The sequence below is a fragment of the Syzygium oleosum genome, unplaced genomic scaffold (assembly GCF_021117445.2).
Source record: "Syzygium oleosum isolate NSW1041296 unplaced genomic scaffold, Sole_v2.1 Sole_v2.21, whole genome shotgun sequence".
NCBI lineage: Eukaryota > Viridiplantae > Streptophyta > Magnoliopsida > Myrtales > Myrtaceae > Syzygium > Syzygium oleosum.
The window spans coordinates 3,135,166-3,158,818 of NW_026607505.1; the positions used below are offsets into that span (position 1 = coordinate 3,135,166).

The 23,653-nt window shown below is 40.9% G+C and overlaps 3 protein-coding genes and 1 pseudogene across 3 annotated transcripts; 2 read left to right on the top strand and 2 right to left on the bottom strand.

Moving 5' to 3' along the window:
* Positions 1–47: 47 nt before the first annotated feature.
* Positions 48–3,332, top strand: LOC115690790 (protein SRG1-like). Its single transcript, XM_030617253.2, has 4 exons — positions 48–432; positions 780–1,027; positions 2,540–2,867; positions 3,017–3,332. The coding sequence occupies exons 1-4, from the start codon at positions 196–198 to the stop codon at positions 3,251–3,253; spliced, it is 1,050 nt and encodes a 349-aa protein (XP_030473113.2). The 5' UTR covers positions 48–195; the 3' UTR covers positions 3,254–3,332.
* A 3,905-nt stretch (positions 3,333–7,237) lies between these two features.
* LOC115690774 (monogalactosyldiacylglycerol synthase 2, chloroplastic) lies at positions 7,238–10,541 on the bottom strand. Its single transcript, XM_030617240.2, has 8 exons — positions 9,882–10,541; positions 9,382–9,554; positions 8,781–8,942; positions 8,541–8,682; positions 8,225–8,449; positions 8,058–8,120; positions 7,884–7,958; positions 7,238–7,803 (listed from the first exon to the last, which is right to left on the bottom strand). The coding sequence occupies exons 1-8, from the start codon at positions 10,188–10,190 to the stop codon at positions 7,543–7,545; spliced, it is 1,410 nt and encodes a 469-aa protein (XP_030473100.2). The 5' UTR covers positions 10,191–10,541; the 3' UTR covers positions 7,238–7,542.
* Positions 10,542–16,620: 6,079 nt separating this feature from the next.
* LOC115665819 (ubiquitin C-terminal hydrolase 22-like) lies at positions 16,621–20,574 on the top strand (annotated as a pseudogene).
* A 618-nt stretch (positions 20,575–21,192) lies between these two features.
* On the bottom strand, positions 21,193–22,560 carry LOC115665820 (aspartic proteinase CDR1-like). The gene has a single exon (XM_030587648.2). The coding sequence runs from the start codon at positions 22,558–22,560 to the stop codon at positions 21,193–21,195; it is 1,368 nt and encodes a 455-aa protein (XP_030443508.2).
* Between the last annotated feature and the right edge of the window lie 1,093 nt (positions 22,561–23,653).

Consider the following 23,653-nt stretch of genomic DNA (forward strand, 5'->3'; position numbering starts at 1 on the left):
CACTCTACGAGAAAGAGAACTTGGACTCTTCTTATTTTTTTGATAACTAAGGGAAGTTGACGTGGATATGCACAAAGAAAGAAAACAAAGCTTATCTGCTTTCTTCTTCTGCCCTAGAATCCAATCCACACTGTATCTGAATCCTAACAAAGCTAACACAAGCAAATCTTTAGTTTTGCTTCCTCTGTCATTGACATGGCGCAGCCTCCTCTTCCTCCTGCACAATCTGTTCAGGAACTGATCTTGGATGGCGGAACAGTACCAGAGAGATATGCTTATAAAGATGACAAAAGTGCAAGCTTTGATGAATCTCTTCCTCTGATGGATGTTCCAGTCATCGATCTTGGCCTTCTCACACCTTCATCATCATCACCAGCTGGAGAGGAATTAATTAAACTCCGCTCAGCTCTCGCTTGTTGGGGATGCTTTCAGGTCAGATCTTTGCGTCAAACAACAGTTTCTTTCATTTCCCAGCATACAAAATTGCCACTTTAGGCCCACTTAATTCCAGTTTAGTCGATTTTATTCCGTAGATCTGAATAAGAAAAAACAAAAGGCTAGAAGCAAAGGCATATAGGATAGGAAGACGCTTACTTTAAGTAGAGATTCTTTGATTTGCTTAAGATCACATCTATGGCGTAAAAGCGGCTAAAATTTGCATTTCATTTGCAAATTCATTAGTTCTTTACAGCAGAATCTGGAGTTACCAAACTCTGTTGATATTACTGTTCTTAATAATGCAATCCATATTTTGACTTCCTTCGTCTTTTCTGTCTCAGGCGATAAATCATGGGATCAGCAGCTCATTTCTAGATCAACTGCACGAACTAACTCAACAATTATTTGCGCTTCCAAAAGAGGAGAAGGAGAAATGCGCTAGAGCGCCTGATGGTATTGAAGGCTATGGAAATGACATGGTTTTGTCAGAGCAACAAGTAATCGACTGGAATGACCGCTTGTACATCATCATATCCCCCGAAGAAAAGCGAAAGCTTGAAGTTTGGCCTGAAAAACCCGAAACTTTCAGGTAATTAGACAAGATAGCTGCTTCAAATTCAATTATGTAGGTCATATGGTACAGTTGGGAGAGTTAGTTCTGCTTGGTAAGAGGGGTTCTAATGTGTATCATGATGTAGCTAGCAAGGATCATCTAGAGGGGGGTGAATAGGTGATCTAAAAATTTTGATCAATTTTTAAAGTGGAAACAAATGATCAAGATTAAAGTCTTAAAAATATTCAGATTCTGAGTAGACTTTATAGACAATGTGCTAATGTGCAGTATAAAAGATAGAATAAGAGTTTAGAGATAGAGAGATTGCACACAAGAAATTATAGTGAGTCGGCTTAGATCAAGCCTACGTCCACTATCCCAGGCTGACAGCCTACTGGCTGGATTCCACTATGTGATCAAAAAAGGATTACAAGTTCTGAGTGATATCACTCTGTGAATGATAGAACGATCTATCTTATTCAATCACTCTTACAAAATGTCCATCAAGATCTCAGTGTTAGGCTCAGGAAAGACAAGTAGTAGAATTGGAGTATGCTCAGACTTTGGATTTGTTGATTCTTGACTTTTGTTCTCTACCTTCTGTTTCTCGTTAATCTTCTTTTAAACTCCTCCACTTTCAAACTAGCCGTTGGACAGTCTTCAGATGATCATTTTCCAATCTTCAACTTGGAAAGATTTGTATAAAATCGATTGAATAGCCGTTGGTTGACAAAATCTTAATCCCGCTAAATCTGGTCGCTCATACAATAAGAATCTTGGTTTTCGTAAGTAGAGCTTTATCCGTTGTGATATATACTTGCCTTAATATTTGATTTTCAATCAATTTTGCATTATAGTATTTTAAGATTGAGTCAATCAAAACTTTCCTTCTGTGAAATCTATACCAGATCACTAGCCGTTATGTTCGTTCTAAATAGTTTCAGAGTCTGGATAATTTCTAGTTCTTACTTCACATCCAGAACTTAAGTTAGTGTGGGTCTTCAGTAGGGTATGAACCTTTTAGAAATAAAGTCTGAAGTTCTTCATCTGCTTAATATAAAGTCTGAGTGACTTTTACAGTAAAGTGTGAACTTCTCGATCAGGTTCCTGTAAAGTCTGAGATCTTCCTTCTGGTCCTCGTAAAGTCTGAGTGTCTAGAATCTGAACTTCTTGATCTAGTTCCCATAAAGTCCAAGATCTTCCTTCTAGTCCTCATAAAGTTTGAGTGTCTAGAAAGTTTAATTCTCTTGAAGAATTGGAATTGCCATTTCCAAAATATATCTACTTGGATCAAAATACTTCAGAGTATTTATCAGACTTACAAAATTCACATGGACAGTTTTGTCAACTTCAAAATCTATTAGGAGGTTTTCTTAACATGCCAGAAGAGAGTTCTCATATGATATGCCGAGAATGGACTAGTTTGAGCAATGGTAAGTAGGAACAAAACAAGATAGACACAGGAAGACAAATTAGCTCTGTTTATGTTGTTATCTGTTGTAGATCTGCAACAATACATACTATATTGACCTTCTTAAAGCATTGTAGGGAAGTAATACACGAGTACACAGTAAAGTTACGGCCAATCATAAACAATGTATTCAAGGCCATGGCATTATCGCTGAATCTGGAGGAGAATTGCTTCCTGAACCAGTTTGGAGAACGAGGGGTGATGTTTGCAAGGTTCAATTATTATCCTCGATGTCCGAGGCCTGATCTTGTCCTTGGCCTCAAGCCACATGCCGATGGATCAGCAATCACTGTGGTTTTGCCGGACAGAGAAGTGGAAGGCCTCCAGTTCATGCACGATGGCCAGTGGTTCAGAGTCCCCACCATTCCAGGGGCACTTCTTATTAACGTGGGAGATCAAGTCGAGGTCAGTCCAGTACTCGCGTATTTTGAAATTCAAAAGAATGCTTCTCAGGGATATCTATCTATTCATTTTATACAAGTTTAAGGTCTTGTAAAGAATGGCCCTGACAGTTCGGCATTGCGGGGGTGAATTTGGTATGCGTTGTAATGCAGATAATGAGCAACGGCATTTTCAAGAGCCCGATGCACAGAGCAGTGACAAACGCAGAGAGAGACAGGATCTCTCTCGTGGTGTTTTGCACTCCGGAGGAAGAGAACGAGATTGGACCTGCTGATGGGCTGATCAATGAGGAAACGCCAAGATGGTACAAGAAAATCAGGAATTATGCCGAGACTTACTTTGAGTATTACCAGTTAGGAAAGAGACCTATTGATGCTGTCAAAATGTAGCTTCAGGTGGTTATTATTCCACCCTTTGTAAGCACAAATCAGAGTTTTTCACTCCTGATCTATTTGTCTATTTGTCTTATTTCGTTTACCTCATCCAAAGGTAATGACTTTTAGTTGTGTTTTCCTCCTCATCTATTTGTTTGTCTTTTTCTGTTTACCTCATCCTAAGGTAACGGGGATAAAGACACTAGGAGTGCCATAACTTTCGTACGGCGCTTAATTGAGTGTCATAACTTTTTTTTCATTTAAGTGCCACAAATTTGAAAAATTGATCATTTGAGTGCCATCGACAATTTGCCTCGCCGGAAAATCCGACGTGGACGACCTACGTGGCTTCGCTGAAACTGACGTGGACAATTTTTTAATTTTTTTTAAAATTTTTGAATTTTTTTGTTTTTCTTTTTATTTTTCTTTGTTTTTTGCAAAAAAAAATTTGCCGGCGAGGGTCAAGGCCTCGCCCAGATTGGGGGAGGGCCGCCTTGCCCTTGGCTACGAAGGCCCTGGACGAGGCCGTCGCGACCTCACCGGCGGCAGGCGAGGCCGCGAAGGCCATTGCCAGATCTGGGCGACCTCGCCAGATCTGGCGAGAGCCTTCGCTGCCTCACCCGCAACCGGCGAGGCCGCAAGCAAGGCCGTAAAGGCTCTCGCCGACCGTGACCGAGGAGGTGAAGGCTCTCGCCAGATCTGGCGAGGCCACAATGACCTCGCTTAGGAATTTCGCGACCTTGGGCGAGGCAGCCTCGCCAGATCTAACGAGAGCCTTCGCCGCCTCACTTGTGACCGACGAGGCAGCGATGGCCTCGCCAAGGGCCTTCGGGCCATATTGGCCGATGGCGAGGCGACCCTCGCCCAGTTTGGCCGAGGGCAAGGCCTCCGGCAACCCTCGCTAACCTTGAAAAAAAAAGGAAATATAAAAAAGATAAAGAAAAAAATTCAAAAAAATCAATAAAATAACATTTAAAAAATCCACGTCGGATGGAAAATTAATTAAAAAATTCACATAGGATGATTTGCCAGAAATGGCACTCAAATGATCTATTTTACTCCGATGTGGCATTTGAGTGAGCGAAAAAAAAAAGTTATGGCACTCAAGTGAACGCCGTACAAAAGTTATGGCACTTCTAGTATCCTTATCTCTAAGGTAATGACTTCTAGTTGTGTTGGTCATGCACCGAAACTAAAGCATAAGAAAACATAGTTCTTGTTTCTTCTTTCTTTTCTTTATTTTTACAAGCAGTTTAATTTTTCAACCACGGATTGAAGTTGAATTCAGAAGAGCCGTCTGGATAGGAATTGAACTTAAATCAGTAAACCAAACTGATTTTTTTTTCCCAAATGAAATAACGGGGAAAATTTCAAATAAAGATCTAAAGTGCCATCCTTTTTTCTCAAATTGGGACATGAAGTGGACCTTATTTCAAATAAAGATCTAAAGTGGCCAAATCATCTCAAATAAGAGCCTAAAGTTGCCAAATCATCTCAAATAATGGCGTGCAACCGAACCGGGTTTACCTGAGAACCGAACCGGACCACCCGAAAAACAGGTCTGGGAACCGGTTCCTATTTGAAACGGTCGAGGAATCGGTTCCATTTTTTGGGAACCGGTTGGAACCGGTCCGGTTTCCAGTTTCAAGTGAAAATCCACCCGGGAGCCAGACTGACTGAACTGGTTTTGGAATCGATTTTTAGCTAGTGTTAAAAAAAACCCTCGATCATACTATTACTATATTTTGGTTATTGATTTTGGTGGATAGTAATTTATATTCCTCATCTTAAGGATTGTTGCTTTTGGCGGATAGTGATTTTTATTATTCATTGTTTACTTTGAATCGTTTCATTGCTACTCATATTATTTTGCTAAACAAAATAAAACCAGAAAAAAGAACAAAAGAAAAATAGGTTCTCCCGTAGACCCTGAAACCAGATCAAAAAAACATAGTAGGTTCCAAAACAGGTTTCAGGCAAACAGAGTAGATTCCAGATTTCAAAAATTGGAAACTAGTTATAACACGATAGGTTTCAGGTTCCAGGTCTGGAACCTACCCACCCTGGAACCGATCACCCTTAGTCTCATATAAAGACTTTTGGCCGGCTGGCCTAGATGTGACTATTCTGGCAGGGGTATTTTAGTAAAAAAATTCTAAATATATTTTTTGATTCTTTTTACTTTCCTTTTCTTTTTCTTTTCTTTTTTCTTTTTTTCTTTTTCCCTCCTCCGGTCAGTAATGGTGGGCAGAGGTCGCTAGCCTCAGGCGAGGGCTGCCCTAGCGAGGGCAACCCTTGCCCGGCCTCACCAGCCCAGGCGAGGGCGTTCCTCATCAACGTCAGGTGAGGACAACCCTCCCTCGACGCTACCCTCTCTTGCGCCAAATCCAGCGAGCCAGATCCCTCGCTGGATCTGGCCTCGCTTGTGGCCGACGGAGGCAATAGGGAAAAAAGAAAAAAGAAAAGAGAAAAGAGAAAACAAAAGAAAGGAAAAAAATTCAAAAAAGTAAAGGACGAAAATGCCTTTCGGCTAGTTAGGTTAGGCTCTTCTTTAAGATTGATATGGTCACTTCACATCCTTATTTGAAAAAATAATGGCACTTCGAGCCTTTATTTGAAAAAAGGTCCACTTCAAGCCCTATTTAAGAAAATCATGCACTTCATGCCCTTTTTTAAAATTTTCCCTAAATAAAATTAGAAGCCGATACATTGCGAATCCTAGTGTAATTTGATTAGATTCAATCTGACCATCGGATGGGAGGGTCATATCGGTTCTTTCACCCGACACGAGTGAGTTGCAATGAGTTCGATGCCCGTACACATGGGTTATCTCCCCTTGTTACAATATGTACATAATCTCTTTCCTTGTTGGGCTGTGGCACGATCGGTTTGTAATTTGGTGATAGAAAGGTTAAGTGATCAAACAATTTGGATGAACTTATTCAATAAGCAATATGATGGTCAGAGAAATATTCTTGCAGTACAGAAGCATCGTGTATGAAGGTTAACCACAAATGATCTACTGGGGCATGTAACTCCAAGATAGGTTGGACCACTTTGAATTTTCTAAAGATGTGAACTTGATCGTAACCTTTTTTTACAAAGATCAGTGACTTAAATGAAACTTTTAAGAACTTTGGGGGGGCCCAACTCCCAAGGCCCCAGCTCTCATTTCAGTCCACTATGGTTAGCTTGACCATGAAGTCTATAATCATGGACAATCAACAAAAGATTAAACAAAACCAAAGGTGCAATCTTTTCATTAATCAGGTCAGGTCATGCTACCATACACATACTAAGTTGGAGTCATCACACACACCTTCTGCAATTTTCACGTTTTCAATATTATGGCATGATTAATGCATTGGCCTACTTTTGCCTTCACACTGACGAATTGATAATGCAAAAACAAAAATATATTCATGTGGTAGGAAGGCAACTTTTATTGCTAAACATGAATCATGAATTTCTTCTTTCTAACGGGTCACGTTGACCTCCAGGTTTAGGATGTAATTGGTCTTAAAACTACCATTCCCATGGCAGACTCAGGACAACTAACTGTCAACTGACTCCACAGATGTTCCCTCGTTAATTTCCATTCTGGAAAAAAAGACTACATCACAGGACGGCGGAATGGACTCCTGCTGGTGTTCTTCTCCATGTTGGCTTAGATTTGAACAAGCAAATAAACCTTTCCTACATCTAGCATGCTAAATTAAGAGAAGTGCAGGTTTCTAACATACTAAACACAAAAACAGCAGCGAGAATAGAGTCTAGAATGGCAACTTCAAAACACCGGTTCAAGTTACATATCTCTTAACATAATTCTTTGAAGCAATGTGCGTGAAAACAGATGAATTGTTACCTTAGAAGCCAATAAAAATCCCATTTATCTTCAAAGGTACCTCATAACAGACTTTCATTACAGGAAGAAACTTTAAGCCAAGTTCACTCTGCGAAAGTGTAATATTTACATTGTAGCACAAAGGTGAATGGAACTTTGGCAATCCAGATAGTGGAAAGATTTCATTATAAGCAAAGCAAAAAGAATCACAACAGGAGTTTCGACATCATCTTTTCACGATCCTATCCCAATCAATGATTCTTTCTGAAAAACCTCAGTAAACCACCAATAACATGCAAGCTGATCTAGAGCTTTTAGAGCAGTTACTCTGTTCTACTCACTTTATGTCATGAATGGCCTCCCAGGCAAAAAGAATGGAAACTACACATCTATTACATCTGTACACGGGGGATTATAGGTGCGTAAACTTGAATCGCATCGAAAAACGTGGATGCCGTACTTATATTAGGCTGGAAAATGACGACGTTAGCTCGTAAGGAATGCTGGCTAGCGGCCCACGTTGGCTTGCAAGCTCGTGTATGTCCTTTACAATGTCGAAGACGGCCTCAGGCTGTGCCAGCTTCAGCGCATTTTCCGACATTTTCTTGCGTTCTTCCGTTTTGGTGGTGAACCATTCAGCCACGATTCTGGCCGTTTCTTTGGGACTCCGGGTGAAGACACCGGCTCCATTGTCCACTACATAGGGAACATTGCCCTTTTCCTGCGGTTGCAAATGACAAATGAGCATCCATATTTGCAATTCCGATCTACCAAAGTGAATACACATGATCAGTCACAAACCTGTCCGGGAATGTAGTCATTGAGGATAATTGGAAGGCCTCTGATCAATGCTTCTGAGATCGTGCCAGGTCCGGCCTGAAAAAGGTATTATAGTTATAGATGTAGCAATTTACGTAGAAAGTTCATGTTATAAATTGAACACATACGGAGGAGGAGGAAGACACATAGACCCACTTTTGTTATTATGCAGTCGCAAGCTCCCATCCATTTCTCCATCTGGGTCTCAAATCCTCTTACCTAAATAGTAACGTCAGATCAGTTTTTTCGCTCCACAACGTTTGTACAACAGCAATTTCTCTTATTAACTCAGAAGCATTGGATCAAGAAGCAAAAGCGATTACCTTAACAGGGATCTTCCACTCTTCAGATTCTAATGTCGATGCGAGTGCTTTGTTACGGCCACATACTATGATCAATTGCCCTATTGGATTCCCAAGTTCTTGATCAAACAATGACTCTCCTAATGCCTTTGCAGTTTTCTTAACTGGGCCCATCCCTTCACCCCCTCCCATTAATAGAACTGCAGGCAAATTTGGATCCATTCCAAATTCCTTTCTAAGCTCATCCTACAGGTGAATAAAAAGAATTGAGAGTGAAATAAAATTCCGATTGTGTAAGAGAGGAAAGCATGTGCTTCCTTAATCAATAGCAGTCAACCTTTGAAAGAACTGCACGTGCAAAGGATGGCCGAATAGGGAGGCCAAAAACGCGCGTTTGGGACTCCGTAAGGCCATCTAGCAAAGCCCTTTTGGCTACCTCTTGTGAAGGACAGTAGCATCTATTTACTCCAGGATGAAACCTGAAATAAGTTTTTGGAAATAACAAATTACATAACAGACGATTAGTCGGAAGCCATAAATGAGCAATGCATCTTTAAACGCAACAATATGGACAAACCATGTAGGATGACATGTGTTAAGATCCGTGATTACAGTCACGAAAACAACTTTCTTCTGAAGGTTTTGCCACTTGAGAACCCAGAGAGGAACATGCTGCATCAGAGGATGAACACTAATAATGATGTCTGGCTTGTATTCCATCAGACCAGCCTCCACCTCCCTTCAATCGGAAAATTGAATGCATCACAAAACAGGAAAGCAACATTATTAATGCGGTATTGTTCTAGGCCTATTACAAATCTATTACGACCGCGTTTCCAGCATCAAAATCAAGTCATTTCAGGTGACATAAAGAGCCTTCTTTTTTTCATTTTTCCCTGAAAAAGTTAACAAGCATTTAGTGATTGGTTAATATGGAAATAATTGCTCATCCTGAAAGTTGAGAAAGAATCATGACAGCTTAGTGAATGATGATGGACGGTAAAAGCAACTATGCATTGCTGACCTAACTAGAGTATCTCAGCATATAATAACCCACTTGCAGATTTTTATAAACCTCTCTGACACCGGTAGATCTATATACCCTCGGTTTTTGCAACAAAGTAGCAGAACAGAAGGAAAAACAAGGAAGATCCAAAAAAGTCAAAAATTTAACATACTTGGCGTAGTAAGCTGCGACTGCAGCGAGGTATAGGGAGTGAATCCAACGCGGAGATGTGCTGTGAAAAGCAACATTCCACAGCTGTACATGCTTCACCAAGAACTTGTATGATTTCTCCATGTTGTTCAAAGGCCAGCCCGTATATTCTTTCCATACGTCCTTAACAAATATCTGAAATCATAAACAAGAAAGAACCCATCAAGAAAATCAATCTGAGAAAGCTAAAACCTTTTGAAAGACTTCAACAACTTTTGATGAGAACAAAAATATGAAAACGGATCAAATTCACTCAGGCAACAAAACCAAGATGATCAACCGAAAGAGTGAGCGTATTTCAAAATTAATTAACCTAGAAAGACATTAAAATTGGAAGACTGAACAAATTTCAACACTACTGATGCAAATTTCAAGATCCAAAGTCGACAAAACCAAAATGATCAACCCAGGAAGACATAAAAGAAAGAAAAAACAAAGTCAAATCAAACTCATAAAGCTTACCCTGTACTCATCCCCGAACTCCAACCGAAAGGCGTCGCGAATAGCCTCCGCCGACGCGCGGTGGCCGCCACCCGTGTCGCTCATCAGGATCAAGACGTTCTTCGTCCGCTCGGCGCCAATCTGCACGAGCTCCATGCAATCCTCGTCTTCCTCGAAGTCATCGTCCCCGAACTCGGGCGACGACCTCTTGCGGCGGGAGTTGCCGCCGCCGCCCTTGTCGCCGCTCTTGAAGAAATCGCGGGCCTTCCTCTGAAACGCCCTCTCTCTGGCCGCCGTCCCCTTCCTCGGAGACGCCACGGACATCACCATGTCCACCCAAACCCAACCCCAAAAGCGCGAAACTTTAACCGATCCAGGGGCAAATTCGAACAATTTGGGACGTACCCACCAACCAGTATGGCCTGAAAGATGGCCTTCGGGAGAATTGAGGTTGAGACTTTCTTGGGGGCGTGGCGTTTACTTGGGCGAAACGGGGTTGAATGTAATAAAGGTTCGATCTTGGGGTCGCCCAACAGTTTTTTATGCGTGTAATTTTCACGGCGAGGTGGGAGTCTTTGGGCGTCAGATCAGATGGGCATTGGTTTGGGAATGTCCAGGAGGGAAGATTCGGATCTTTTCTGATTGATGAATAGCGTGTGATTTCGAGGGTAGTTTTTCAGTGCAACTGGGGACGAAGAAGAAGAAGTTTTGGTGGGGTGGCTTGAGTAGTTGAGTGGGTTACTGTTTTTTTTTTTGCTGTCGAGTCCTCCTACTCTTGGGTATTTGCTGTCGTGGTGTCGAACTGTTAATTGCGGTTGGTAGTTGAAGAGTGGCCAGTTTGTTTCGGCCGCCGACCCTTTTGTCCTGCCTCGTGTTGGGGTTTCGGCGTGCCTTGTGTTGTGACTTGCGAGCGTGACATCCTCTTTCTCTTCTTCTCCCTATTTGGTTTGTCTTTTTTCGGGGTCCGTTTCGATTGGCTGAGAGCGATTGGGACGTGGTAAAGCCGACTCGATGATTCGAATCACAACATGTTTAGTTTGAAATGACTTCGCAAAATCCATCGACATGGCATTATTCGATGTACATAAATTGAGGCGATTTACTTGTATAAGTAGAGTTTAATCGAATAGAAAATTCGATTTATTCATATCATCAAAAAGTTTCGTCTTATTGTATTTCATTATATTTAGCAAGTCCATTTTGTTCTGTCTTTTCAAGCAGAATCGGCGATCAGTCCAACCGGAGATCTAATCGGAAGATGACGCTCGTGTTTTATTTGCCCAAACATCTTTACATGATGCCTTATCGAACTCCCTTGGACCCGATCAAGTCCTTAAACTATTTCGTCTACACTCTTGGACGTTAAAATAAGGAACGTAATCCTGTCAGCCTGCCAGATATATACAGCTGGATAGATAGGCAAGGCGACCCCGATCGGAAGCTTAGACTTTCCCTACTTTGATGAGGTACCCTCGACTCCCGTATAATTAATTTCCGATAAAAAGGAAAATTTATTTTACCCGTGATTCTTGGCAACCCTTTTTATTTTGTTCTTCTATTCTCTCACGTAACATTATTTCTAGCATACCTGTTGTTCTTATTACTTTTGTTCTCCTTGTCCACATGAATTTAATGAAATTTTATATAAAGTCTACATCAATTGGCAACAAGCGAACAATACTCAATTCCCCTAATTGTTCAATTGGCTAGGTGTCTCGTCCAACTTTTTTGACCCCTTTTGATTGCAATGTACTGTGGCATAATCAACAACTCCATCTATCCAACAGAATTTTGTTTAGGCATCGTCCCAAGAAAAACTCTAAAATGATATATTTATGATAAATTTACTCATAATTTAATTTTTTGATCATAAAAAATCAAAATTGATACACTTATTATAGATTTACCCTAAATTAATTTTTTGACCGTCAAAAACCTCAAACTGATTTATTTGTGGCAAATTTACCATCCGCTAAATTGGATTAATATCACGAAAAACCAAAGAATGGTACACTTGTGACAGACGGAGGGTAAAACCCCAAACTGATACACCCGTCAACTGCCGCGTGTCATTCAACTCAAAAATTTGACCGTAAAATTTAACGGAAACTAATAAATAGTAAAATTATTACAAGTATACGCGTTTGGGGCTTTTCGTGATCAAAAAATTAAGTTTGGATAAATTTATCACAAATGTATCAATTTGAGGTTTTTTAGTGTTATTAATCCTTTTTTTTTAATAGCTATCACATTAATTTGATGGTACCCCCATCTTGCACAATAACCGTGCAAAAAAGGGAGAACCAAAAACACAAAAAGATTTGGAATTGTGTGTGGGACTAGTATGAAACGTTGCGTGACAGCATGAACCTCAAACAGGGACTGATTCCTTAACGATGCTCTGTACATCTTTTGCTTATTTAGCACGCAGTAAAAAAAAAAAAAAAAAAAAGAGATTATCCATTTCGGATTTCCAACTGTCGAAGCAGCAGATCGATAGCTGTTGACCGAAAGCCTTTCTTGATCTTTTATTGGTTTCCAAGACGGTATATGCTCCGTGGAGTGCCCGCATCACATTGATAAATGGATTTAAGCAAAAGCCAATAGAAAAAAAAATTAGTTTCTATTAATTTCTGTTAAATTGAATTAATATCACAAAAAAATATAAACCGGTACATCTGTGACAAATAGAGGTTAAAACTCCGAACTTGTACACCCGTCAACTGCCATGTGTCATCCAACTCAATAATTTGACAGTAAAATTTAACTAAAATTAATTAAAGGTGAATTTTTCACAGGTGTACTAGTTTGAGGTTTTTGATAGTTAAAAAATTGGTTTTGGTGTAAATTTGTCACGAGTGTACTAATTTAGGATTTTTCTTGATATTAACAAAAAAAAACACACACACACACAGAGAAAACGTACGACCATTTTTTCAATCTGGCCATAGCAATTTCGAATTCATCTAACCGTGAAAGCACATACAAGTTTTTATATTTGTGGATTAGTGTTAGGACAAGCTTTTTATCTAAATCAAATCGTGCTTATTGAGTTGTGATTCGGTTTTGATCGAGTAGAAATAATAAAACCAACGGATATATAGAGAAAGACGCTCGTGAAATACTCCGCCTTTGGGTCGAGAACTTTCGCGAGTTATTTTGCGCGAAAGAAAAAAATTGACTGTAAAATGGACGGAAATATCAATTTTGCAGGCAAAGAGAGAGAGAGAGAGTAGATTGGCAGGGGGGGCCTGGGCACGAGACCAAAATTATTTCGTGGGTCATGAATGTAAATACTAGGAAAATCAGGGCGCTAGAGGAAATTGCTCTTTGGCCCCCTAATTTTGCTTTCATGTTCAAATGGGGGGACCCGATTCTTAACTCTTTTTATGAGGGGCCCTGTTGAGACCTATAGCTTTAATTGAGTAAGAGGGGCCAATTGGGGCAAGTTGAGCTGGACAACAGCGCAAAGTCAGCCGGTCTCTGTGAGGAATCCACATAATTGCATGATCTCGCATTATAGTTTTGTAGGTAGAGGCAGTACCATTGAACTTTTATTACCAAACATTATAATAACGGAATTATTGCATTGAAAATCCTTAAACGTATCACGAAAGTGTAATTAAGTCCTAAAACTTTCAAAAGGTGCAGTGAAGTCCTAAATCTTATCAAGAAAATGTAATTGAGTCCTAAAACTTTCAAAAAATGTATAATCAAATCCTAAAACTTGTTAAATTGGTTTAGTTAAGTCATTCTGTTAACACTTTTTGAAAGTTTTAGAATTCGATTGCATTTTCGTGACAAGTTTAGGACTGGATTGCACTTTTTGAAAGTTTTATAACTCGATTACACTTTCGCGACAATTTTTAAGACTGAATTGTACTTTTTGAAATTTTTAGGACTCAATTACACTTTCGTGATAAATTTTAGGACTTAACTGCACTTTTTAAAAATTTTAGGACTCAATCGTACTTTCTTGACAAGTTTTAAAACTTCCGGTGCACTTCTCCGTATAGTAAATCGAAAGTACCAAAAACATACATGAATTTTCACCTCATATACCGTTTGCATATCGCTATTTTTGAAAAGATCACTTCACACTCGAACAAAATCCCACATTAAAAAGACTAAATTGCTCTCTCTTTACAAATATTCAAACTTCCAAATGCTCACAAGCCCTAACCTCAATTGCCTCACACCTTCAACACCGGTCCCCACCTACCACCACCCCCCATTGCCAACCGTCGACCTGCCACCCCCGACCACCGTTTGTCACCGAAGCAATCTCCACCTCCGACACCATCGACCACCTCTCTTTGCCTTTTTCATGCTCCCCTCTCTTTGAACTCTCTTCTTCTTCATCGATTCTCTCAAGAGGCCGTGGAAGACCTCTCAAAGTCGTCCACGGTCTCAGCTGCGGCTCACGACCTCAACCGTTGCCATCCATGACCTAGGCGCAGGATTTCCTAGGATAAATCTTAAACAAAATAGACTTCATGACAATATCAATTGTCAAACACCACCTTTTGTTCACATTAGGTTTCAATTGAAAAAAAATATCATTTTAGGAGTCTAATTTGAATAAAAGTGGCGCATATACAATCTAGGGCAAAAGCCACTACAAATCTTAAATTATACCCATTGTAACACATTTATGATACCCAAAATTCCAAACATATACCTGTGTGACACATTTACTCTCCGTTAAAGTTTTGTCGGTGAAAATTATTCAAAATCGCCAGAAAGCAAACACTATCGATACAACATCCACATGGTTTATGTGAAACAAAAACAACTTATCTAGTGGTACATGGACGAATGCTAAATGTGTCACGTATATACTAGTTTGTAATATTCATGTTACGGGAAAAAAGTTTAGAATGAATGTATCCCAATTGACATAATTTAGAGTTTTCGATGTAACAAAAAAAATTTGAGAAAAATAAGTCGTGACGAACGTAGTTTGGAATTTTCTTTTTTTAGCTTTTTTCCCTAAAATCTATAAAGGGACATGAATTCGTCGTACGTGGGAAATGCAATCTTAGGCAGTACATCTTCTTTTGTTGTTGGGTAGTGGAATGGAATCGCGGTGCGTCATCGGCGAGGCTCACGTGCGTCATCCGCCCCCAACCTTACGTTCCATCCCCATCCCATCTTTGCCGGTCAACGCCACCAGGTCTTCGAGAGAGGACACGCCCAATCACGCGCGTCCAACACCTGGAAAAACTCCGGGTTGGTGGGGGGGCCCACGCCCCTTCGCCACATCGGACGGCCCAAAGGCGACGACTTGACCCCGCGAGATCATTTTTCTCTTTCCACCCTTTTAGCACCCCCCCGTAAGTGCGAGGAAATTACATGTTTTGCTCTTTCTTCAACGTGGTCTTCGAATAAAATCATTGAAATTTGCAGAAATTTTTCTCATCAAGGTCTCGATATTTGGTTCTCGTATTCATCCATCTATAACCAACCAAAAGTACTGGGATATAAGAAAAATCAGAGCCATCTTTGACGTTTAATTTTTTTTATATATGTGGTGTCCGTTTCATAAGAAAATATATTTTCTTTATACAAGTAGGTGCAATAAGTGCATTTCTCATTGCCGTGCTTTCGTATGTAAAAAAAAAATTATCTAATAACTTTTAACTTGTAAAAAACCACTGTTTGGAATGGCTTCTTTAACGCATTTTTAACTTTTATAAATTCTTTGAAACCTATTTTTCAACTTTTTAGTTCGAAAGATTTGAAATCCGTCGAACTATTAGAACATGAATTTATAGAGACGTATATAATTTCTTCCAAAATCCAAAACTTCGTTCAAATTTTGGAGAGAACGATATAAGTAGAACTTATAAATAACTAATAACTGTAACAGCAAAAAGCTCTAAAACTGTAATTTGTCATATAGAAAGATAAATCCGGATTATTTAGAACTTGTTTGTTCGGACTATTTAAAAGTAAAATTTCGAAACACTCTATATGAATTTATGTGTCGATATTTGTATATTTCAACAGGTTCAAGTGTTTAATAATTAAGAAAAGCTGAGATGCATAAACTAACCCAATAATTAACCCTTTTCTCTTTTAGACCCTGCCACAATCATTAATGGCACTCTGCACTAATAATCCCCTTTTCCATACCAATAAACAATTCACAAAACCTTTTTCCCTTTTCATTTTAGCAAAAAAAAAAAAACCTTTTTCCACTTTTTCCGTGTGGAAAAAAAGAGAGAAAGAATCTAGGGTAATGGTACAAAAATTTCATAAACTTTGATGTAATATGCAATTTGATCCCAGAACTTTTAATTTGTTCAATATAATTCTTGAATTTTAGCCTAATGTTCCTAAATTTTAAATTACTTTTGACAATTCAATTTAATTTATTTAAATGTGATCCTCTAACTTTTAAATGCTCAATTAATAAAGGTTACACGAATATTTTAAAATCGTTCAAAAAATTATACGAACTTGGGATTTAATGGAACATTTTCATATACATTAAACATCTACCAAAAGTTTAGGGACTACATTGATTAAATTAAAAGTTTAGAGATCACATTGAATATTAGGTTAAAGTTCAGGGATTATATTGAATAAATTACATATTAGATTAAAGTTCAATAATTATTTGTGTCATTATTTCGAAAAAAAAAAAAGAGAATCCAAAAAAAAAAGAGGAAGAAAAATGGGAAGAAGACAACCTACAAAGAAGACAGCAGCTGCAACAGGAAGCCCCAAACCACAGTGAAGCACTAAATAAAAACTTTCAGACACTACCGCAACACAACACAACACAACACAACACTCCCCTCTGATTCCCTCCAACATCCTCAATGGTCTCTCGCGATCCCAGCCGTTGATTACCCCCCGACCCCCACCCTGATCGATGATCCTTATGATCCCCTCCACATCTAGGGTTTCCTCCGCCACCACCACCCCCACCCTCTCCGCCACCACCCCTTACCATGTCCTCTCCGATCAACCACCACCACCACCGCCGCCCCAGCCACCCCAGCCCCAGCCCCGGCCACCGCCCGATCAACGGCCAGGTCCCCGCCCCGCCGTGCTGCCCCCACCTCGCCGACTTCCGCGCCCGTAACGGATCCAAGCCCTTCCGCGTCCTCCAGGACTGCCTCCGCGTCAAGCCCCCCGGCGGCCGGGCCGCCATCCGCCGCGACCCCTCCGAGGTCCCCCGCTGCGGCGCCTGCGGCGACGCCGCCCGCCCCGGCTCTACGTGTGCATGGCCTGCGCCGCCGTGTCCTGCCACGCGCCCCCGCTGGGCCCCTCCCACGCGGCGGCGCACGCGGCGGCGATGTCCCCCGGCCACGAGATCGCCGTCGATGTCGACCGCGCCGAGCTGTTCTGCTGCGTGTGCCGCGATCAGGTCTACGATCGCGACTTCGACGCCGCCGTGGTCTTGGCCCAGACCGCGGCTTCCACTCTATCGACCTCCACCAGCTCCTCCGGCGGCTCCCTGGCGGTGGTGGCCCCGGAGAACCTGCGCAAGCGGCGGAGAGTTGACTACCGGCCGTGGTCGCCGGACCCGCGGGAGCGGGCCCTAATGGGGAGCTGCTCAAGCCCGCTCGAGTCCGTTTCGACCTCGGAGTTGCCGCGGGGCTTGCGGGGGCTCAATAATTTGGGGAACACTTGCTTCATGAATTCGGTGTTGCAGGCATTGCTGCACACGCCCCCTTTGAGGAACTACTTCTTGAGTGACAGGCACAATAGGTACTTCTGTCAGAAGAAGAATGGGGTTAGTGGAAATGCGAGCAAGAGAAGTGTAGATGGTGCCGCCTCTGATGGAGGCCATGGGGGCAAGAATGGCAGTTTCTGTTTGGCTTGCGACCTGGACGCTATGTTCTCCGCGGTGTTTTCGGGGGAGCGGACGCCTTATAGCCCCGCGAAGTTCTTGTACAGGTCTGTGAATGCGGAGGGAATTGCTTTTCCATGAATTTTTTCGGGGTAAATGTGGATGCTTGATGGTTTGTAATCGGTTTGTAGAAGCACATGGAGGTTGGAAATTGTCCAAGAGGCTCTGTAAATTTTTCTTTTGTGGCCTAGTGGCTGTGAAGATATGGAAGTTGTTTGAGCAGTGCATGTTCTGCTATATTGTTAGTATGATGGACATTACCTAATTTTACAATTGCGTTTTGGCCTTCTTCGTGTCGTAGCTTAGCTGCACCATATTTTTGGCAAGTGGAAATTTGGAAAATCTTAGAGAGTACCCCTTATCAGATGTGCTCTCAAAATTTAGAACTTACCATTTGATGTAGTGCCGTGTGTCTTTTGTATTTTCAAGTGTCTTGGAAAGCATTGTTTCTGATTTTAGTAAATTTAACCAGTGCCCCTAGGGGCATTTGTTAACAAGGCCTTTAAAAATTATTTTCTTTGATTTACTACTTTTGTCTACTGGCGTTTCTGAAAATGGCTGTGGACATAATGGATAGGCATCTTTTCCTTATTCTATTGATGCATGCTTTTGTCAAGTTCCTTGTTGATCATCAATGTTGGACTGAGACTTTCTTAACTGTTCTATCTAATTGACTTAGAGGAAATGTGCTTTATACTTTTTGATTGATTTGGTTGTCCCACAGTTGGTGGCAACATGCAGCTAACTTGGCAAGTTATGAGCAGCAGGACGCACATGAGTTTTTCATTTCCATGCTTGATGGGATCCATGAGAAAGTGGATAAGGATCGACGCCGGCCACAGAGCCAAGGTAAATTTTTAAAGGCATCACATTGAAACCTGTTACATCCAATCTCCATTTTTTACAGGCAGTATCAGGAGTCTGCTGGTGCTGAGGACAGAGATCAAGATGTTATTAACATTTTCTCTTGGGTCAGTGGTTCAAGTGGGCTTGTTTGTTTGTATAATCACGTAGGATCACGCTTGTTCTGGGTTATTACCTTTCTGGCATTTCCCAGCCCTAATAATTTTGAGTCCCTTGGGAACATTCATTTTGTTCTAGTGTCATGCTTTCTTAGTGGCATCTCAGTCAGGTGATTCAACTCTATCAACTAATATCTGTGGGTCTTTATATTCGGCATGTGTTAGCCTCTAGTTTCAACTTTTCTTGCAAGTTATTCCATGGTAGAACTTATTATTTGTTCCATCACATGGTAATTTAATGCATCTACAATCTCTGCAGACAACTGCTTTCCTGTGCAAGTGCGCTCTTTGTGTCGTGTTTAACAGTTGTGTGTTTGTACTTTAAAATATGTTCTGTTGTGACTTGTGATGCTGTTGAGGAACTTTTATCTTTACGAATTATGGATTCTCAGATATCTTTAGAATTACGCTAATGCATTACTACAGGGAGTGGAGATTGCTGTATTGCGCACAGAGTATTCTCTGGTATCTTACGCTCCGATGTCATGTGCATGGCTTGTGGTTTCACATCTACAACATATGACCCTTGCTTGGATATTTCTTTGGATTTGGAGCAAAACCAACGTGGTTCTGCGAAGGCGACATCAGCTAAGTCACTTCACTCCTGCAATGGCGAGGCAGAGTGCATGAATTCAAGCCAGAACTCTGGGATACCGACCTTGATGGGCTGCTTGGACCGATTCACAAGACCCGAGAGGCTTGGTTCGGACCAGAAGTTATTCTGCCAACAGTGTCAGGTGAGTCAGGAGTCTCTCAAGCAGATGTCCATACGGAAGCTCCCATTGGTCTCTTGCTTTCACATCAAAAGATTTGAACATTCTTCCATACGGAAGATGTCGAGGAAGATCGACCGATATCTGCATTTTCCATTTTCATTGGACATGGCTCCTTACCTCTCTTCTTCCATTTTGAGGAGAAGATTCGGGAACAGGATTTTCCCTTTTGATGGGGATGAACCTGACGCATCAAACGAGTTCTCCTCAGAATTTGAGCTGTTCGCTGTTGTCACTCACGCTGGTAAATTAGACGCGGGCCATTATGTGACTTATTTGCGTCTGTGCAATCAGTGGTACAAGTGCGACGATGCTTGGATTACCCAAGTGAATGAGAACATTGTGAGAGCAGCACAAGGGTACATGATGTTCTATGTCCAGAAAATGCTTTATTATAGAGCAAGTGATAAAATGGGGGCTTCATGATAGCCTTCGGAAATTGAAATACCAGTTGCTGGTGCTGCATTATGCGCGTCATAGGATATTTTGCGCTAAATCGCTGGCACTCGGGATCAATATGCAGAATAAAGTGAAGAATAGTGCTGCAGTTGCTGCTTCATCTGTGAACTAAACTTTAATGAGTTGCTCCAACTAATTGATGAATGCCAGACGACTCTCTTCCACCAGGGCAAACATCCGTCGGGAAATAATCTGTAATTCTACTTTGGAGCTATAATGAGCCTAATTTTATTTGGGGTGCCTCAGCGGACGAGGGAATCGCTTAGAGAAGCCTTCGGAGTTATTTATGAGTTAATTATTTCAACTTTTCCCCCCTAATTTTTCCTGCTTGTCCAAGTATTGATGGTGGGTTGATTCTTTTTTTGACATGGATCCTCGCGAAGGTTGATGCTTGGAGGTGTGGGTTCTTTCCGGTATGCTCATTCCTTGCATTCCATAATGTACTTGTATTGGGATTTTTTTTGCTTCGGAGCTTTCTTGGGGAGGCGCTTCATATTCATTTCTTGAAAAGGAAATGTCGGGAATGTTATGCCAGAGATTTTGTATGTCGTACTTGTTTTGAGCAAAGAGAAATCATAGTATGACTTACTACACCTTTACATTCTTGATAGTGTTCTCTTGCCATCATGATTTGGTCTGATTATCAAAGTCCATAAACGCCAACCTGACTTTGGCGAAAAAAAATAGTCGTGACCTTCAATTCAAATGCTACAATCTGAATGAAAAGCAGTACGACGCATTTAACTTTATGAACTGCATGCAGGATCGAAGAATGAAAACTCAGATCGCTGTTTTTCCAGTTCTTTTAGATGTTGTTGGATCTACAGGTTAGACTTTTTGCTCTCTGGCTTTAGGCAAGACAAATGTTAGAACGATCTCTCTAGCTGTAGCATAAGCCCAAATCTTCCTGAATACGAGTACTAAATCACCAAGTTAAGACAAAACTACCCAATACCACTGAAGAAGCTTGTTCCGTATGAATAGAGCCAAGTGAAACCTTACAGAATGAAGAGAAACTAAACGCACAGTAAGAAATAGACCGACATAAACAGAAATGGAAAAGGGAATGATAGATGGACCAATGTAATAACTGCGAAGGTGTGTGCATATTGGGAAGGTGATAGCTTAAACTGAACTGCACGCCAAAGAAGAAAACGATACTTTAAACTAAACTAGTGAACTAATGGTTGAGTTGATGCTTCTGAAATCCATCATTCATCCAGGAGTTCGCAGTCCATCCTCCTCAAGTACAATTTTTTGCCTGAAATGTCATATCCCACGTTATGGAACTGCTGAGCATTTATTCCTATCACAGAGTAGTCATCAGGATTTTCCAACATTGTCATGCAGAAATACGTCGGTGAAGATTGAGTAAACAAGCTCTCTGCCTCTAATCCCAGCTCCGCACCGCCACTGAAATGAAAAGTGACGACGGGAAATCCCTTGGTGTCATTGTTAACATCACCTATAAAGCACAACGCATTGGGTTCTTCATAGGGCTTGAACCAACTTTTCAGTTCCGTCATATCTCTTACTGCGTTGGCAAGCTCCTCGTACGCACGTTGGATTAAAACACTACTCTCTCCTCCCGAGTCAATTATGACGCCACCTTTTCCTGAAGCTCTTCGCTCAAATGCAGCTCTAGGAATATTAAGCATAACTCCTCCTAGACTTATCCCTTCCAGAGTGACAAAGTAAAATCCTTCATATACGTCTAGGGGTGTCGAGTCTCCCTCAAGGATGGCCCCTTTCCCTAAAATTAACTGGTTGTATCCATAAGAAGGATCCTTAACTTTTCCAACACAATAGGAGAATTTACCTCCTAGTTGTGTAGCTAGAGACAACTTATTATAATTTAGTCCAACCACTCCCATAACTGCGTCGGGTTTCTCCCCACTCTCGTGACTGCACCCGAAGACAACATTTGGTATGGTGAGTAGCCCTTCATCGGAAGTGTCGAATATGAGTGACTCTCTGGCAAGTATCCCTTCTGTTGGGCGTGCGCCTTCATATTCTACCTCATATTTGCAATTGCGGCGCTCATCACATTTTGGACGATGTAAAGCCTCACAATATTCTGACAGGCATGATACGTTTGTATATGTTGATGATGTGCTAGGATCGTATATTGGGATGGAGGCTTGAGCACAATTTTCGCAAGGAATGCATTGAACCCAGAGAAGGGTACTTCCGGTGTCCATGACTGCAAGCACTGGGTGAGAAGTGTCTTTTATGTAAAACTCTACAAAGAACACGCCCACAGAGGTTTTTGCACGTAGCTTTGCTTGAATGTTGTCTGAGCACGACGCATTTACCTCGCAGCTCTTCATCTTTTGCTCAATAATGGCAAAGCGTGCGGCAGAATTTTCTAGAGCAAACTTGGCACGATGAATGTCAGTATGATTAGGGTCATAGAATGGCGATCGGATGGAATTGCGATGGATCAGTTTGGCCACCACCCTCTTCGGCATACTACTAGCACTGATGCTTTTGGTGGCATTGCTGTTGGTCACAATAATGCTCAACATAAAGAGGAGTTCGTAAGTTAGCAAAAGAAGAATTTGGTAAAGCGAAGCCATATGTAGCAGTTGAATAGTCTGGTGCTTAATATTGGATGATCTCTGCAATTGTCCGTAGAGTCTCCCTTAAAAAAGATTTAAATAGATGAAAGAGGGCTCAAGTAGGTGAGACATGAAAAGGAAACTGGGAAATTTGTGGCTATGTCATATTCTTTAACTCAGATGATTGATAATTTCCTTACCAATAAAGATGCGTGAATAACCAGCCTGCATGACAGGAAATTTGTATGAACTCACAAAGCCATGGCAGACCCATGTTCTCAAATTAAACATGCAAGTAAAATTTCATAAACCCCAGGGCAACCTCTGGTGGTTTGCTCGATTCCAAGAATTACTTACTGGCCATACCATCTGAGTATTTCAATAGCAAGATGCCCATGTGCTGCAAGGGTCTAAGATTAGATTTGTTGATGGGTGAATGAAGTTCTTGCAGAGTTCGATATCATATCTTTTTTCTCCTCCATTTATCTTATTTGATTAGTTAATTCTGTTTTTCATCCGCTTCTCCAATTCTATCTAATCTGACATCTGTTATCTAACATTAGCTTTTTCTCTCCCCTTTGCATGTACGTGCGTAAATGGCTCAAGTAATCCTTACCAGGAAAAGCTCGCTTGTTACAGATAGAGTTGGTATTATATTGCACTAAAGGCAGATGTATTGAAGATGAGTAGCGCATAATTCTTTTCACCTTTCACTATTCTGTCACTTGCTTCCTACTTTCAATGAAACTTCATAATTTGGACCTTTATTTTTCAGTTTTTTCCTTGAAAATTACTTTGTATAAACATGTACAAATGCAGTAAAATCTTTTCACAAGCTAGTCACAAAATTACTTTGTATTTTACAACTTTCTTAGTCTTGTATTCGAAGTTTGATTTGCTTGAAACAGAGCATCAGTTATGGGTTTCTTCCATATATACAGAATGGTAAAAAAATTGAATTTTCCGATTGATTCTTCAAAGAATTTACTGATACACACGTGCTGTTGATTCATTTTTCGTAATGTCCACGCCGCTTAAAATGCAAACTGCAGAAACAAATATAACCGTCGACTAATGCTAAAGAAAATAAAACTCGTTCGAAGATTTGGTT

Excerpts from the sequence above, each read along its gene's own strand:
- LOC115690790 (XM_030617253.2), top strand. The coding sequence starts at position 196 with ATGGCGCAGCCTCCTCTTCCTCCTGCACAATCTGTTCAGGAACTGATC. Across the intron at positions 433-779 it reads CTTGTTGGGGATGCTTTCAG|GCGATAAATCATGGGATCAG; the intron begins GTCAGATCTTTG and ends TTTCTGTCTCAG. Across the intron at positions 2,868-3,016 it reads ACGTGGGAGATCAAGTCGAG|ATAATGAGCAACGGCATTTT; the intron begins GTCAGTCCAGTA and ends GTTGTAATGCAG.
- LOC115690774 (XM_030617240.2), bottom strand. The coding sequence starts at position 10,190 with ATGGTGATGTCCGTGGCGTCTCCGAGGAAGGGGACGGCGGCCAGAGAG. Across the intron at positions 8,943-9,381 it reads GTCGCAGCTTACTACGCCAA|GGAGGTGGAGGCTGGTCTGA; the intron begins GTATGTTAAATT and ends TTCCGATTGAAG. Across the intron at positions 8,450-8,540 it reads CACGTGCAGTTCTTTCAAAG|GATGAGCTTAGAAAGGAATT; the intron begins GTTGACTGCTAT and ends ATTCACCTGTAG.
- LOC115665820 (XM_030587648.2), bottom strand. The coding sequence starts at position 22,560 with ATGGCTTCGCTTTACCAAATTCTTCTTTTGCTAACTTACGAACTCCTC.